Source organism: Palaemon carinicauda, chromosome 1 (genome assembly GCF_036898095.1).
Source record: "Palaemon carinicauda isolate YSFRI2023 chromosome 1, ASM3689809v2, whole genome shotgun sequence".
NCBI lineage: Eukaryota > Metazoa > Arthropoda > Malacostraca > Decapoda > Palaemonidae > Palaemon > Palaemon carinicauda.
Genome location: NC_090725.1, coordinates 12,374,448 through 12,393,209, shown reverse-complemented (window position 1 = coordinate 12,393,209; position 18,762 = coordinate 12,374,448). Strand labels below are relative to the sequence as shown.

Sequence of the window (18,762 nt, the reverse complement as noted above, 5' to 3'; positions counted from 1 at the left end):
TCTCTCTCTCTCTCTCTCTCTCTCTCTCTCTCTCTCTCTCTCTCTCTCTCTCTCGTCTGTTTTTTACATCTAACCAACCAGCCAACATATGGTGGGAGAAACTATTTCTTAACTTATTTGAAACATCTACTATATATTGTAGTTAATACAGGAGAATATAGAATATATTATAAGCTAAGTAAAAGAGAGCTAATAAATAGAAGAAGCAGTACAATTACAGCTTAAGGGAGTGTGTGTTACGTATTGGGGAGGGTGGGTATGCCAAGGTCCTTGTTGGGGCGGTTGTAACAGGTGTTTGGAGGGTGAAATATTTACGAGACACGAGAACAATAGTGTTGAGAGCAAGAAGGGCAGCCGGGAAAGGTAGAACTGTTCAGACAAATAATTTGATTTGGAAAACAAGGGGGAAAAAAAGGAAGAGAATTAAGAAAACATGAAAGGAAAAGAGATGAATGAGGGCATTGATTGAGCGGTAAGAAAAGTGAACAAATATTTATGTGATCGCTGAGAGCAAAGTGTGAAGCAAAAAGAAAAGGAGGACAAAGCATTATGAAAGAGAGGAGTAGATCCCCGTCAAGTCGGCAAGAGCGTGCGGGATGAGGGTTCAGGTGAGGAAGGTGTGCAAGAGGGAAGGGAAGGCGGGAGGCGACAGGACAGCGAAAGAGTGGGAAGAAATATTTGCGCAGATTTGGAATACATAGTGGGAAATTTCAAATGAAAGGGATAGGAAAAGAAATAAAGATATAAAAGGGAATGAGAGGAATAATGAAATGAATATGATAGGTGAAATTTATAAAAATAAAAGTAACGTGAACGCCAAAATTGAAGAAAATAAAAGTGAGAGACTTTGGTTATGTTAATATAGAAATATTAACGCAGATAAAGCATATTATTAGGAAACATAGAATGAAAGAAAGAAGAAATTAAGGGAAAAAGAGAGAGGAGAATGTGTAAAGTTGTGAATATTGTCAAGTCACAAATTGTTTTATTTTGAAAATATCTTAAACAGAAATACAGCTGAAAACATGAATATTTTAGTAATAATAGTTTCTTTTAGAAAATATGAAATATCCTTTGGTAGCATGTCCTAATAATAAGGGAGTTATTTGATCCAAAAATTTAGGTTGATGGCCGACTACACAGAGTTGATCTGCTGATTTGGAAAATCATGAATGTAGACAATGTAAAAGATTATAATTGGCTATGTTTTATATATAAATACAGTACTAAAATGGGATATTACATGCATTATTAAGAGAAACACCAGTTTTAATGAAAATCCGGTGTATTTCAAATATAGCTGTAATTTTTTACCACAGTAAATGGATATAGTGTACAGCGAGAGCTAGGATTATCTGGGAGGAGAGATAGGTAAATGGCGCGAAGCACTCCCAGTGTAAAGGAGCGCGGGCTATTTGAAACCATCGCGCCGCTAGAGTTTTTATCGCTATTATGTGATTTTTTAATTTAATAGGTATTGCGATTCTCTCTGTCACATATAAGTGAAACTGCGTAGAGAGAACTCGCCAAAAACAAGGGCTGACTGTACTGTATTAACAATCGCCGAAGAATGCAAGTCAAACTATGAAATTTAGTGTTTGAAATAGGCAAAGTATGAATCAAAATGTAAAGTTTAGAGTTAGAAATTGCCAAAATACAGCATAATTTTAACCCTGGATAGGTACGGTCCTCGGACACCCCTTTAAGGGTATACTCGGACGCGAACGACCCCGACGCCAAAAAAAATTCTTGAAAAATCAGTTTTTGCAGTAACCTCCTTTTTTCTTTTGCCAAAAAAAACTTCAATGAATGCTTAAAACAACTGTAAAGATAAATACTACTCATCTGCAGAAAAACTATTTATTATAAATATTTTAAAAAATTAAGTAGAAAAAAAAAAAGACCTGACATAAAAATTCATAAAAAAAAAAGTTTATACATATATACACAAATCCATTTAGGAATTGATTCTTGAATGTTTAGGACACATCTTGATGTATTTTGGATGAAGTCAGACCCATGGAGGTGAAGATCTGAAATGAGAAAAAAAGGGTAACTTTTTTTGGCCAAAAAAAATTGTCCAAATTTCATGAATTTTTTTGGGTACCCAAATGAAATAGGAAGTGGCTAATTTTTTTAGGGAATAAACATATGTTATCCTAAAATAGAAATATGTAAAAAAATCTTTATTATTTTGTAAATTACATTTATATCAGGGGCCATATCTAAAGGTAATTTTTTGAGTACTTGGAAATTTCATAAAAAAATACATATATTTAATATATAATATGATATTTATGCAGGTAAAAATATACCAAAATATCACAAATTCTATAGGGAACAAGAATATATATAGATAGGGCAGCTTACGCTTCGGATATGTCCACAAAATGGCCGCCAACCACACTGACTCACTGTAGGAAGTGTATGTCAATTTCAAGGTGTTATTTACTAATCTAATTATTATTGGATATGCATAAAAATTGTATGGTGGGTTGCTGGATAATTGTCGATTATTTTACGACTATAAAATTAAAATTCTGACCCAAAAAAATTTTTTTGAAGGGAAATAAAATCGAAAAAAAAAAATGTAAAACAATATTTTAGCTAAAAAAATTTGATGATATTCAATCAAAAAAAAAGTAAACAAAATTTTCCGACAAATAAACATCTAGAGGAATCATTACTCTGTGATAGTTCCTTAGTACGTAGTAATTTTGAAAGAATTGGGAAAAAACGAAAAAATGGCAATCACCGGAAAATCGAACACATACCTATATATACGCCATATCTGGCTAAAAAAAAGATAGGCATGGGTAGCCAGATCATCTAGAAACACTTTCCAACACTATAAAAATATAAGTTTTGCGACACTACTTGCCAATTCCTTACGGTAACATGACTAAGCAAAAAAATGCAAAACAAATAAAAAGGGGCACTCGTGGAAAAATGGCCATTCTAATATACAGCATTTCAGAAAAAAAAAATTTCAGCCACGTGCTAGGCAAACCATCAAGGCATATTTTCCGACAAATAAACATATAAATGAAATATTACTCTGTGATAGTTCCTTAGTACGTAGTAATTTTGAAAGAAATGGGAAAAAACGAAAAAATGGCAATCACAGGAAAATCGAACACATACTTATATATACGCCATATCTGGCTAAAAAAAAATAGGCATGGGTAGCCAGATCATCTAGAAACACTTTCCAACACTATAAAAATATAAGTTTTGCGACACTACTTACCAATTCCTTACGGTAACATGACTAAGCAAAAAAATGCAAAACAAATAAAAAGGGGCACTCGCGGAAAAATGCCCAACATTCTAATATACGGCATCTCAGATAAAAAAAAAAGACATGCACGTGTTAGCCCAACCATCAAGGCACACTTTCTAACACATAAACATGAAAAAAAAACAATAATATACGGCAATTCCTTACTACGTAGTAAATTTTTACAAATATTGAAAAAAAAACAGAAATTGGCAACCGCAGTTAAATACCCAATATACCAATAACTACGTCGTATCTGACAAAAACAAAATCACGCATGGGTAGCCAGATCATCTAGACACACTTTCCAACATTAAAAAAGCAAAAGTTTTACGACACTATTTCGCAATATCTTACGGAAAAATGACTTGGCAAAAAAATGAAAAAAAATTAAAAAGGGACACTCGCGGTAAAATGCCCGACATTCTAATATACGACATCTCAGATAAAAAAAAAGACATGCACGTGTTAGCCCAACCATCAAGGCACACTTTCTAACACATAAACATGAAAAAAAAAATGAATAATATACGGCAATTCCTTACTACGTAGTAATTTTTACAAATATTGAAAAAAAAACAGAAATTGGTAACCGCAGTTAAATACCCAATATACCAATAACTACGTCGTATCTGACAAAAACAAAGTCATGCATGGGTAGCCAGATCATCTAGACACACTTTCCAACACTAAACAAGCAAAAGTTTTACGACACTATTTGGCAATATCTTACGGAAAAATGACTTAGCAAAAAAATGAAAAAAAATGAAAAAGGGGCACTCGCGGTAAAATGGTCCTCGTGGTGATGAACGACATTTTAACTAAAATAAAAAACATGCACATGGTAGCCAAACAATCCACCAAGACTTTCCACAACTGATAACCTATACAAGTTGCACCATTCTACGACAATTTCATAATACGTAATAACTTTGATAATTATGCAAACTACCTCAGAAGGGTAAACTCGGACGCGAACGACCCCGACGCGTCTCAGAAATCGGGGAAGGAGTACAGCTACAGCAATGCACATCTGGACACTACTAGAGCGTGTAGGGGAGACACCTCCTGCAGGTCGATCACCCACAAATTCAGTCACAGGGGTGAGTCACGTGAGAAAAACCTGTTTTTTTTTGACGCTCGGGGTCGCAAACAACCCACCGTACCTATCCAGGGTTAAAAAGCACAAGTCAAAACGTGAAATCAAATGTTAGTAATCGGTAATTAAAACTGTACATTATTGAAATTCTGTTTCAATATAATGTTAAAAATATCCTAGTAATGATAAAAACATAAAATGTACCATTAAAAGCAGACGAAATCCTGTAATGAAGTTTGTTTACATCATGTGTACTCCTAGACTTTGAGAGAGAGAAATATGATACAAGATATAATACAAAACTATGAAATTCAAGTAATAGTTAATAATTTCCTAAGCTTTATAATTGAGCGCCGCAGAGCTAAACACTATAAATTATTGTGCATCGGCAACATGGATGAAACTTAGGTAAATGTTTACATGTAATTGAACTCAACAGTAAATAAAATATAAGATTACTATACTAAAGAAGCAATGATAGTTCAAGTAATAATTGCTTCTTTTAGGCAATAAAAATATCCATCAGTACTTTGCCTCAGTCAGCTGATTTGGAATACATAGACGATAGTATAAATCTAAACAATGAAAAAGAATAAAGTTTACTATTGTTTTATTTGGGAGGTTGGGCTGTGGCACCCTAGCAGTACCAGCTGAACTCGGCTGAGTCCCTGGTTAGGCTGGAGGAACGTAGAGAGTAGAGGTCCCCTTTTTTGTTTTTGTTTTGTTTCTTTGTTGATGTCGGCTACCCCCCAAAATTGGGGGAAGTGCCTTTGGTATATGGATGGATGGATGGACAATACTACTGTAGTATATGAATGTTATTTGCATTATTATTGGATACAGTCAGAAGTTCAATACACAGGGATTTTAGGTAAAGCATAAATAAAATAAAAACATTTCCTCCACATATAAATCTACATTTGCTTAACTCCCGCTTTCTCCGACATGACTCGAATTATTCACCACAATTCACGATATATTGATATTAATTTCAGTCTTTAACTTATTGTTATTAGATATAATAATGTGTAGTTCCTACGGTACATTCATTTATTTAAGGCAAAATATGATTCATTTAATGATAGTTTGAAAGATATTAGGGAACTTGAGGTCTACATTAGACTTGCCATGTATTCTTATGGGTAAATTTTTTTTCGCATACATGTTTTTGGAAACTAATTAATCACGGACAATGAGACTTGAGTACATGAAAATAAATTTTCAATCTTTGCTCCATAATTGTTCAGTTTCTTTTAAACAATGCACACTAACAAAAAGACATAAACAGGAATAGTAGTACGCTATATACATAAAATATATGAATATAGGAATGATATAAATAAAAATTTGAACATTGCATCCACACACAAAGGCAGAAAGCAATGCAGGTGTGACTGAAAGACTGCTGTAGTAAATCTTAATTTAATGACACTCAACCCAAATTCATAGCTACCTGTATTTCATAATTCCTTAACCCTTTTACCCCCAGGCTCTTTGGAAATTTCCAACCCTTAACCCCCAGGGGGTTATTTTTTTCCCAGCACATTTTGCAGTATATTTTTTTTAAATTGCTCTAACACCCTTAATTTTTGTCATAGAGAGGTCAGGTTGGTCTCATTCTCTTGGAAAATGCCTGAATTTTTTCAAAAATATGAAAAAAAAAATGTTTATAGCATTTTTTTGCAAGGTACGTCCATGGGGGTAAAGGGATGGGTTTTGTGAAACGTACCAGTACGTCCTTTGGGGGTAAAAGGGTTAATAATGGAAATAATATTCTCCTTGACTAAGCTTGGTAGTTGCCCAGGCAAGATAGAGAGTCGGGATAATTCTTTTATGTCACATGGTTCAGTCAGCCACATTCAAGTTTCATCATCATCATCTCCTCCTATGCCTATTGACGCAAAGCGTCTCGGTTAGATTTCGCCAGTCGTCTCTGTCTTGAGCTTTTAATTCAATTTCTTTCATCTTCTCTATCCATGACTGACTAAATCCATTGGCTACATTCAAGTTTACTTTATGTATTTTCTCTCCTTTTTGGATCGTTTTAGTCAGTTACTCATTTCGCTTTGTTTTAAAGCTACACGGGCAGCCTATGTCTCATTAATATGTAAAACCCCGATTTTAATGGAAATACTCATTATGTTATTGTCAGATGTAACAACCACACTCAATTTGTGTATTATATATTGCAGAGGTAAATAGTCTTTTATGTAAGAACAGTGCTCTGAATGTGAAATTTTGCCAGAGGCATAGATAACCAATTGTTTACATATAGTGAAAGTAAGAATTAAAGATAGTGATTGCAGATGTAAGAAAAGAGAGCATGCTCGTAACTCAGGCTTGGCTTTTGTCATTCTGACATCCCTTTACTTTCGACCCCAGCTGCTCTTGTTTTCCTGTACCTTTAGGTGGAAAATCCTTGGGTAGTTTACAGGTGAATTTGAAGGGCTGAAAGAAGAATTTAAGGAAGTGTAATCTATTAGGAGGATTTTGAAATTGATATTATGGAAAAAAAATTTAGGTGTTACTATAGGAGACGCTGTTGTTAGAAACTGTCTTAATTATATGGAAGGAAGAAATAAATCTTCATATGATACATTTATATCAGTAGAAGGTGGGCGGTTCCCTACAGGACCAGTTACTGGTTTAATCCAAGGGTAGTATGAATCTTTCATCCTCCCACCACCTCTTCTCTTTCTGGTACCTTGAAGACCATCTGTGTCCTCTTGCTTCCTAGCACCATGCCACGTTAGTCATCCATACCTGATTACCAGAGGAAGGGTAGTATACAGTATTACTTCTTTTCTCAGTCAATCGGTGATGCCAGGAATTGCTTCTTAGATATTGATTGGTTTTTGAATTTGAGCGTTTGTATTAAGGAAAAAGGAACATCTCCTGTGAGTTACCAAGTATTTGTCCCTTGTGAGGGAAAAAGGCTTGGAAGACTGACCCACTTGGACCTGGCTTCTGGTTTGGTTTCTAAAGTATTATTCCACCAAGCCTTAGTGGTTTGAGACAGCCACAGCACCCTCAGTCATTGAAAGCTGTGACAGTTGTGAAGTATTTCGACGATCCATATAGTACAGAACTTGGCCATAGATTTCCATGGTCAGAGTCATCTGAAAAGGCCCTTAATAGAGTGAATGCTCTGATCTGTTGATCTGGATGATGTATTATACTCGCTTTGGTCTAGCCCATCTAAAAAGTCCTCACCTTTCTCACAGATTTAACTGCTCGCTTCACTGTAGAGGATAGCACACTACATTTTTGGCCATGCTCTCCATCTATATGGTATCGTCAACTAATTGATGGCTGGTCATGGTAGCGAACTCTGCCTTTCAACAGAGTTTACCTCATAGATCCGGGAAAAGTCTCAGATTTGTGTTATCGGAAGGAATGTAATTTTTTCTTTTCACCAGATAACCAACCTGTATGGCTTTTGGCTCATGGATGACAGTTGTGCTGCAGAACAGATCACTGTTAGACTCCTTATCTCTTTTTCTGGAGGGTGATGTTGAGGCGGCTGTGGAAGGGTAGACCTGTGCTTCGAGACTCCTTCATCTACAATGCGATAGTCCTTGAAGGCCTTAGTCTATTGAGAATAACCATAGGCAAGCCTCTAAGGACATCCATACCATCTGGGCCAGATTTGGAAAAGGCCCCAACCTTCTCCAATTCCCAGCAGCAACCACCTGCAGCTTCCAGATGTTGTCAAACTTTAGTCTGCATGTTCTTGCCCCTTCCAAACTCAGTCAAGAAGGGGTGGAAGGAGAAAGGGAAGTGGAAGAAACGTGTAGGTATGTCCTACTGTCAGTAGGGATATGCATTTTCTTGCACATTACCTCCCCATCTTTTTGAATTTGGAGTAGACATCTTACCTTTCAGATTCCATCTTATGACATGAGGGCAGAGGTGGAATGATCCTGGAAATATGTTGTGGAAGTCTTGTACAGCCTTTCTCTAATCCTTTTCATTAGCTCTTCACGAGTCATCCTCGGTGACATAACTATTTCATATCCCTTCTTTAATTGGAACTATTTGCTCCATAAACAGGCTCCAGAGAGGGAAACTTGATGCTTTTGGTGACCTGAGGGACTTGTAGCTGTACAGTATCCTGTGCACTGATTGGGTCAGCAACCACAGGATCATTGTCAAGCCTACTACAGCATTCAGTATTGTACAGTTTGCTTACGTATGTGACACCACTGTATTTTTGTGTTGAGTGGTGGTGATTTGTTTTTTCAGTTGAATTGTGAATGTCTCAATCCCTATAATGTCAGTCAAACATTCTACACCTAAGGTTTTTGTCATTGAACCCAAGCACTAAGGAAGATGCTGACTATAGATTTTCCTTACTATAGAAGAGAATATGAAACTCCTGTACATGCTATCTGGATGTAGTCGACCATTATGGCGTCAATAAATCTACTGATTGCTATATCAAGAAGGACAAAAAAAAATATAAGGTGGTTAAGGTGACTTTAACAACAGCAAAAAGGTTGGTCACTTTCAGCAATAAGGCCATCGTAAATATGGAGTCTGCATTAGTCTTTTGTATCGGTGACCGCAAGAACATTGCACTGGATACGTAAAGCCAGGCAGTTGTATGTCAAGTTTGCGGATGGTAGTTATGACGACCCAGAACCAGGAGCATCTATGGCATCTCCCACCAAACCAACTAAATTTAATGTTGGTAAAGGTTGCTTTGATGAGTTTGAAAGGAGGCTCAATCATAAAAGTTTGTCCTTGTATGGAGAATCTGCTTCTGCTGGCAAACCCACTGCTTAGGAGTATGTGACCGTATTATTATTATTATTATTACCACTACTAGCTAAGCTACAACCCTAGTTGGTGAAGCAAGATGCTATAAGCCAAAGAGTTCCAACAGAGAAAAATAGCCCCATGAGGAAAGGAAAAAAGGAAGTAAATAAACTACCAGAGAAGTAATGAACAATTAAAATAAAATATTTCAAGAACAATGATATTATTAAGATAGATCTTTCATTTATAAACTATAAAAGTTTAAAAAAAGCAAGAGGAAAAAAAATAAGATAGAATAGTGTGCCCAAGTGTACCCTCAAGCAAGAGAACTCTACCCAAAGACTGGAAGACCATGGTACAGAGGCTATGAGTAATACCCAAGACTAGAGAACAATAGTGTCCTTCTAGAAGAGCTGCTTACCATGCCTAAAGAGTCTTTTCTACCCTTGCCAAGAGGAAAGTAGCCAATGAACAATTGCAGCACAGTAGTTAGCTGGTTGAGGGAAGAACAATTGTTTGGTAATCTCAGTGTTGCCAGGTGTATGAGGACAGAGGAGAATGTGGAAAGAATAGGCTACACTATTCGGTGTATTTGTAGGCAAAAGAAAAAATGAGCCGTAACCAGAGAAAGGACTCAATAGCTCTCTAGCAGTAGTATCTCAATGGGTGGCTGGTGCCCTGGCCAACCTACTGCCTACAAAGGAAGGGGCATATTCGCATGAAAATGTTTTCTATATGGATGAAACTGGCTTGTTTGGGAAGTGTGAGTTATTGCAGACTGTTGTTATGAAAGGAGATCAGAGCCCATGGGTTCAGGACCAACAAGACTGTCTCATTTTGATTATGTGTGGAGACACTGTGGGCTTTATGATAAAACCAGTGCTTATTATCAAGAGGGCCCTCAAAACCAAATAAGAACCTGCTACTATTATGTTTGATGCACTACCAAAAGCACATGGATAACAAAGTGCTGATAGGGTTGATTTCACCTGTGCTTCATACCTTAAGTCATGCTTTATCTTGCCGTAAAAGGCATTGATTTCAAAGTGCTTCTCTTGATGGACACTGCTGGAAGCCAAGCAATCGATGTGTCATATGGGGGCATAACAGATCGAATTCACCGCTAAACACCAGATCTTTGATCCATTCCCTCGATCAAGGTGTTATTCATACATTTATTGCGCTCAATACGTGAAAGTCCCTGCAGCATCTATTCGAGGCTATTGCCTCGGATAATAACTTCTTACTGAAGGATTACACCATTGCAAAATATCTCTAAAATATTCAGAAGGCCTTAAGGGAGATATAGAATAAAATGCACAATGCCAGCTGAAAGAAACTGGGTCTAAAAACAGTCAACTACTACTGTATAGGGATTCTCTCCTGACAAAATCTACCCCTGTAGTTGATGTGGAGGATATCCTTAGCAAAAATTTTCACAAAGCTGTTATCCACCCAGTATACAATGGGTTTTTCCATTTTCTTGAATAATTTATCTTTGATGCAATCTGTGAAGAAGTTGAAAAATTCCACCTAAAGGGGAGTGCTTTGTGATACATTCTGTCTGAGGGAAATCTAAAGGGACTTGATACAAGGGCTGAGAATAGCTCTCGATTCCCTTGGAGATGAGGATTTGTGTGGAACAGTACAATTTTTTGTTGACACATTCATTTGTCCTATCATATGTCACACTCGTGAAAAACTTCTTGGTGTTGAGGGAAGCTCTAATTCTATTGTTGTGTTTGCTGTCATTCTAGAAATTTTTCAGATAAGGCAATAATGTAACAGGAATGATATAAGGACATGACAACTTTTCCAGTTAATAGGTGGGCATTAGGATCAGGTTCCCAACTAACATTGAAATTATAGTGTCCTTATGAATGATAACTGCCTCCCTTGATAAGCTTGTTGGTATATTTTACAGGATTCCCCGTGATATTCTAGTATTTGTTCATGTCCAGTTGGGTGGCATCTATCTTTGTAAGAGAATGCATGTTGAATTCTATCTTTTTCTATTAAATGATATGGTTATGGTGGAGTTCCTTGGTGGTGTTTGGCATTTTGTTGACAAAGTATGCTGCTGCTGTTTTGGCCTTTTATTTATGTTAACTCATTGAGGATAGCTGCCTGTAATAATGGTCCTGTACTCCCTTCATGTTTGACGTCAGGGATGTTTCGTAGGGGCCCCTATAGCTCGAACGTCTTCCGACATAGGGAAGGTTTAGATAGGTCATAGGGAAGGTTTAGATAGGTCATGGTTATTAACCCTTACTTGTTGGTGTACATCTTTGATATAGATATCCTGTCACATTAAGTCCCAGCTGGTGTCTATTGACATATGTGCAGTTCCTAGGAACAACAAGGTAGTAAATCCCTTTTTATGCGTGCATACAGCAACAGCTTGATTTAATTTACTAATTTCCAACCCAATATCCAAATATCCTAGTTCTTGTTTGAAGTTTGTAGGTGCTGTACCATAGTCACCACTGATTTTCAGCCATGGCATCCAAATAGTCTGCCTCATCTGTCATCTGAATGTTTGTATAGGCTATATAATGTGATTGACTAACATTATCTCAGATGTTGACTAACAGTATCCTGATATTGTTATATTATCAGATGATGTTGAAGTGGATGTTATGTATTAAAAGCTGAAAATAATAGTGATGACTCATATTTCCTTGCAAACTGAATTATATGAAATAGCCTTAGGAGACAAATTTACAATAGATAGAGGTTATAAGAGTTGCAGTATAGGATTATTCTCCTTTCTAGTTTCCATGAATACCACTTTGCTACAATTTTAGGATAAGCTTTATGTTTTTAGTTGTGTGCATTTAAGAGAGAGAGATGGTAGATGAGTGTTTTGGGTTATGCACATTTAAGAGAGATGATAAATGAGATTTACTGAAAAATAAATCATGTTGTTTCATGTTTTATGCTATCTTTTTCTAGAGAGAGAGAGGGGGGGGGGCGTCAATTTTATATCGGTCAGTGAATGTGCATTTTCTTTCTGTATCTGATTTATCATTACACTGTAAATAAATTTATTGTTTTTTTTATTCTTAATACAAATATTATGTGCCAAAATTAAAACTTGTAAGGTTTTCATGTAATGGATAACATATAAGACTTAGGACTTTTTCGTATAGGAAGATTATTCAGGAATCTTATTCAATTATTGCCATCAACGTAGTAGAAAGCTCAAAATCTTTTTCAGCGATCAACCTTGGCTGAGGAGTAATTAGTCCAACTTCATATATGAGTGGTAATTGCTGTACCAAATATACAGAATGATTTGTCAATCTCTATAGTTTATAAATAATCATATTTATTCCTCAACTGTTTCCATGAGGAATTGTTCTTGGTTGCTGTTAAGGTTAATCTCAGCTAAGTTCAGGAAACCTTCCCTATGGTAGACATTTTTTAGGTCTCCTCTGTTTAGTTTGTCATCTAATGAAGGGTCCCCCTTTAGTACTTCTTGTTGGTTTCATAACTCTTGTCCAGTAATGTGGGGATCTCCAATAGCTCTTCATTTTATCACTATCCCTCCATCCAGGTGAAAGTGTAGATCTGCACGTGAATACTGAGTTTGATTCATTGAAATAAATCAATCTTTTGTGTTAGAAATTATGACAATACATGCTCGGAATTCATATACTCACCCGCCAATCTCCTTATATAGTGGGTTCATGAATAAAATAGAAGCTAGGTTGAGTAAAAAATGCTATCAGGGAGTCACCTAACAGTAATAGTGCGCAAGCACCTGTGTGGGCTAGTTGAACATCCACAAAAACTTACTTTATTATTTTTACTTAGCATGTGTCTAAATTGATATAGCATAATGATACTTTTGAAATACTGTATAATTTTAGAATCAAATCTTTCATAGCATAGATGTGCAATTGTTCATATCCTTTAATGTTGCCCATTTTATTTTTACATGTTTTTGTTGTTTAGTGGAAATCAGAATTATGTGTAGATTCTGTAAGGGCCTTTGCCATCCTTCTCAAAATGGGTTTCATTGGTATTTCATCTATGAAAACATGGAATCATAATGATCAAGGAATGTGTACTGTAAAACATGCTTCTGTTGTTATGAAAAAGTTATTTTTTAGTATTTGACAAGATTAACAGTTTTGCTAAAAAGATTAGCATTTTCTGTTGTTTTTATACAGCTTAACAATTTTATGTATTTGTTTTACAGAATCAGCATCCATTTGTAGATGACTCCTTCCCACCAGTGCCGAAATCCCTCTTTTATAGCTCATCAGATAAAAAAGAATCGCGGGTAACCCAATGGCTGAGGCCTCATGAAATTGTGGCCGATAATGATAATCGTAACATTAAGTGGGCTGTTTTTCGAATGCCTTTACCTTCTGATATTTCTCAAGGTAAGAATATTTTTCCTCAGCGTGCATTCAACCCCCATGTGATATTTCAGTTTATTTTTATTTTCGTATTTATGAATTGAATTATTTAGTGTTTTCCCTCTACTGAATATAGGTTGTCCTAAATGAATACAAACCCTTATTCTCTATGTAGGAGTTAGAGGCCAGTGCATAAAAACTTTCAGTAAGACGGGTAGCAGTGGCCGCCCGGTCCACCTGCTCACTCACTACCTTAACCACACTTTTAATTTGGCCACGGTACAGAGCAGACTTGCTCTGCTGCCTCTGTTTTCTGTTCAATGGCCATACTGACTTTGTCTTCTCTTTGTAGGTGTGGCAGTGCTGTTTTCTGAGGAACCTGTATGCGGGTTTGCCCAGATATAACTGGCCGCACTTGTGGCTTATTCCGGTTCTCCATGGAGACGGATCCTCACCTGTTTTGTCTTTCTTGCAGAGAACACTCCTGCATGGAGGAGTCTCGTTGTGGTGAGTATTGGGAGTCGTCATACTCGCAGTGGGAGCTGTTCCACTGGGGGAGGAAGATGTCAAAGAGGGATTATTTGCCCCCGAGCTCTGCTTCGAAGGCTAAGAAACTCAGACATTCTTCTTATTCCGCAGGAACATCACCCCTTCCTCAGCCCATTCAGTCTCCTCTAGAGGATGATCGGGTAAGAGAGAAGTGCCTTTGGCCCCCAGACGACCTTCAGGTTCAGAAGACCCTGTTGCCTCCCCTGGAGTGGAGAAGCAGCAGCACCTTCTCCTGTAGGAAGTCTTCCCTTGATGCTCTGTTAGTTGTGGCCATCCCTGAGACTCTGGTTCCCCCTTCAAGAACATACTTTTGGAGGTGTTGAAGCGTGGTGCACCGCAGAAGTCCCATCTGCTCCTGGCGTGGCTGGCCTCGGCCCTTCCCTCCATGCCAAGAGAATAGAGTTCCTTCTCGATTCCCTTCTCTCCAGGCAGTCTTAGCCACCCGAACTGCTCTGGTTGTGACTTTGGCTTTATTGGTCCACTCCAATTATCTAGTTTTAATCCCTTTGATGACAATGGTGTCTCCAAGGGAGCCTAGGGCTCCCTTCGACCATAGGCGGTGGACCACAATGTCAACCTTGCATGCTTTCCATGCCCCTCAGGCACCTGCCTCATTGCTTAAAGCACCCTTCACTGTCACCATCACCTACACTGGCGCCAGTTACCTTGCGCACACTGTCAATACGTTTCCAGGTGCTAAAAGCACCTGGAAATGAGAGCTGCCAGGGCAAGGCTTTCTGGGCATGACCCCATGTAGGAAGGGCTGGGTCTTTTCCCAGCCAAAATCCATCAGGGGTTGGCAGGTCACTCCTCTTCTAGGAGAGAACCTTCAGCAAAGGACCAGGAGGGAATTAAGTTCTTCGAGAGACACCTTGCTCATGGAGTCGTATAGGCTCTCACCTGTCAAGGCAGACTATTCAGCCTCCCCCATCCATCCCTGGGACTCTCCACCACCTCCCTGGAGCTCACTCAGACTTCGTAGTCTCCGGAATCTTCCCAACCAATAGAGGTTCCCAAGCCTTCAAGGACTTCTCCAAAGGAGTTGCACAGCAACCTCGTCTCCTTCGCAAGCAAGTCCTGGGATCGTCAGGACAATTTCCCTTTCAAAAAATTTGCCATCAAAAATAGTTGATGACCCTGTTCTTCAGCGAAGGATTCAGCAGGCCGTTGCTGCTGTGATGGCTTCCACATCCAGGGAAGCTCCTGAGGCACACTATACCAACTATGACCCCCACCTGGCTCAGCTGGGAGGTGGATGTTCAACTTGACAATGATTCGGACTGTTCAGGTGTGCTGCCAGCCCTTAAGCACTGACCACTGAGCAGGGTGAGTCAGACTCCCAGGTCCTGTCCTGCATTTGGATAGTCAATGGCTTTGAGAATCCTACTTATTCCACCCCAGGGAGTTGGGACACAACCTTAGTATAGATCTCTGTTGTGCCTTTAGGCCCAAGAGGTCAAGGTCAAGGTCTTAATTTCCGTGGTTTAAGCTGGTTGCTGGTTCAATAAGGAAGGTGAACTCGCAGATCTGTGAGAAAACACTCTTTTAGGGCAGGGAACTCCTCCAGACTACTTCCTCCTCCTCTCTTGAGGCAAAGGAAGTATTACAATATTCTCGACTATGACTCTTCTCCCATGCTTTTGACCTCTCAGTGATAGCCTTAGCCCAGGGCTTGTCTCAGGCAGTGATGCTTCATCAATGAAAAGGCTATAAATGACGACCCTTCTAACCTCTTCTTGGATGGACCATTAATCTGGGACTGTTGGCTACCTGCCCAACACCAAAGATCTGTCTAACCCTGACAAGAAGCAGGTTTTCAAGAATGTCGTCGTGTCTAGTGCCAGAGCAGTTAGAGATTATGGCTCATAATGCCACGAACCAGTTGGCCAACTTGGTCTTGTAGAGACAAGGTTACATTGTTTCCAAATTCGTGAAGAAAGGGGCAAAAAAAGGAAGTCCTACTCTACAACTCCCATATCTCCTACTCTATTCATCCTTGCTTCCAGTTGACGACGTCGAGGCTGGTGCAGAGAAATGGAGAAAGGCAAGCCAGGACTCTCTTCTCCTTTGGTCCATAATATTTCTGCCCTCCTCTTCGCCACTGGCTGTGCCAAAAGCTGCTGTGCGGAGACAGGCTTATACAAATTTCAAGAATCCTTCCAGGCAAAACACCATCTGCAAGAGTGAACCTTCCAAACAACCCTTTTAGGGAAAAGGACCTATAGGAAAGGAAGGTAGAGCTGCTAGATGGGGACAGCATCCCTGCTAGATGGGGACAGCGTCCCTGCTAGATGGGGACAGCGTCCCTGCCAGGGGGGCACTCATCCTGCTATTCCACCTTTAGGGACGCAGGTGGTAGTGTCTGGAGTTCTATGGGGTCGTACCCTGTACATTAAGTGTCCTTCAGTCAGGGTGCATTGTCCTGTTCATCAGGTCTCCCTCTTCCCTGTTTCGTCACCAAATGAGTCCATTGTTCTTTGCCAAGAGATCAGAGAAGAACATTGGCCTTTAGGCAGAAGTCCAGATAATGTTAGATAAGGTGCTCTTCAGGATATCAACTGGTCCCCAGTCTTTTTCATTCGACACTTTCTTGTAGAGAAGGTGTTAGGAGGCTGGACCAGTCATAGACTTGGCCGTGAACAAGTTTATCCTTTAGAATCTGTTCAAGATGTAGACAGGAGCCACAGTCATACAGGCGATCCATTATCTGGACAACTAGCTAATTCTGACAGACTCAGTGGAGACACTTCTACCCCAAGACACGCTCCTTGAGCTTTCCTTTGATCTGGGAGTTATAGTAAATTTTGAGAAATCATTCCTGGAGCCAAAACAAAATTTGGTATTTTTGGGAATACATATCAACACCCAATTAGGAAAGATTTTTCCATCAGAGAAAAATCGAAAGGTTTAAGGACCCTTTCTCTCTGGAGTTCGCTGGCAGCCTGCTGATGGCAACGTCTGTTGGGACACCTTGCATCCTTGGACCGCTTAGTCCCCAACAGTTCCCTTTGCATTCGGGCACTTCAGTGGCAACTGAATACCCTAGGGTCTCAGTGCACGGATCCTTCAGAAGCATTTGTTCTGGTAGGATCAGGACACAAGAAAGATTTAGAGTTAGTGGATGCAAAACTACAACTTTCGCCATGGGGTAGATCTCTCCACCCTCCCCCAAATTTAATGCTCTTCACAGATGTATCTAAAGAAGGGTGTGGGACTTGCCTGCAACAGCACATGGCCTCTGGGCTATGGTGCGATCCCGATCGTCAATGCCACATAAACTTCCTGGAGTTGAAGGCAGCCTTTCTAGCCCTTCAACACTTCCAACAGCTCCTTTCAGGTCCCTCAGTAGTGCTAATGAGCTGCAACACAACCGTAGTGGCATACCTAAAGAAATAAGGTATTACCCTCTCCCGTCAGCTCTTCCATCTGGCTGTCAATATTTTGAGATGTATAGAAAATAAACAGATCTCACTATCAGCCTGGTTTATCCCAGGCAAAATGAACATCTTAACGGACAATCTGAGCAGGAAGACTCAGCTGGGGATGAATTGTCTCTGGATCCTCGGATAGCAACCAAAGTCCTGACTTTGTGGGGTTCCCCTTTTATAGACCTCTTCGCGACATCTCTCAATCACAAGCTGCCAATACATGGATCCTCGGATAGCAACCAAAGTCCTGACTTTGTGGGGTTCCCCTTTTATAGACCTCTTCGCGACATCTCTCAATCACAAGCTGCCAATACATGGTCTCCAGTACCAGATTCACAGTTAGTGTTCCAAGATGCCCTCCAACATCCTTGGGACGACCTAGACGCCTACTCGTCCCCCTATTTTGCCTGATATGAAGGCTCTTCAACAAGGTGAGATAATTTTTCAACCTATCAATGATGCTAATAGATTCATAATGGCAATATGCAGTGTTTTACCTGGACCTTTTGCTGCTGCAGACAGAGGTTCTAAGCGAGTTACCCTATTTATATGACCTTCTACGTCAACCACACGTGAGGATGTACCGTATGGCAGTTGCATCCTTACAACTTCGTGCCTGGAGTCTAGCCAGCATCTTCTCACTCTTGATCAGTGGCGAAAAGGATTTCTAGATACCTCAGGAGGTCTTTTGTGGCAGTCTATGAGGTGAAGTGGGCAATTTTTTGTGGTTGGTGTCCTAGAAAGTTTGTCTCTTCACTTGGAGCCACTATACCCCCGATTGCTGGGGATTTGTTATGTATCTGTGAGGAAAAACTGCTGTCTGATTGGTGAAAGGTGATCGCTTGGCCTTAAGCAAGATTTTTAGACTGAAAGGGGTTCATGTTTCATCTTCATGCTTTGAGTTGTCTTGCCCTCGGACAGGAGTCAAACCCCCTCCTTGAAACATGGTCAAAGTATTACACACCCTGAAAACCGTTGTCAGTGTCAGGTCGTGACTTGACCCTTTGACAATTTTTTTCCTCACCTTCAAGTTGCATGGTTTTTGCTACGTCATCACCCATTCAAGGCAATCGGGCAAGTTACTCACAGCTTTGTCCTTAAATTTATTCAAAGGCTCAAAACTCATCTGTTGTAGACAGTAGATACTGGCCCCTCCGGATTGCAAGTCTACAGGAGGTAATCGATGACATGGATCAGCTGTTACTATTTCCTGTGAAGGTGCTATCAAGCATACCAGAAGAGCTTGCCCACATAATAGACAGCTGCTTTTCAATA

At 39.3% G+C, this 18,762-nt stretch overlaps 1 protein-coding gene across 4 annotated transcripts in view; it reads left to right on the top strand.

Moving 5' to 3' along the window:
• sol (small optic lobes) overlaps positions 1–18,762 on the top strand; it is a 362,901-nt gene that overhangs the window by 259,920 nt on the left and 84,219 nt on the right. For all 4 annotated transcript variants that reach the window (XM_068380123.1, XM_068380131.1, XM_068380144.1 and 1 more), the window contains one exon: positions 13,348–13,534. In XM_068380123.1, the coding sequence (XP_068236224.1) occupies positions 13,348–13,534 (187 nt within the window). The remainder of the gene's footprint in view (positions 1–13,347; positions 13,535–18,762) is intronic.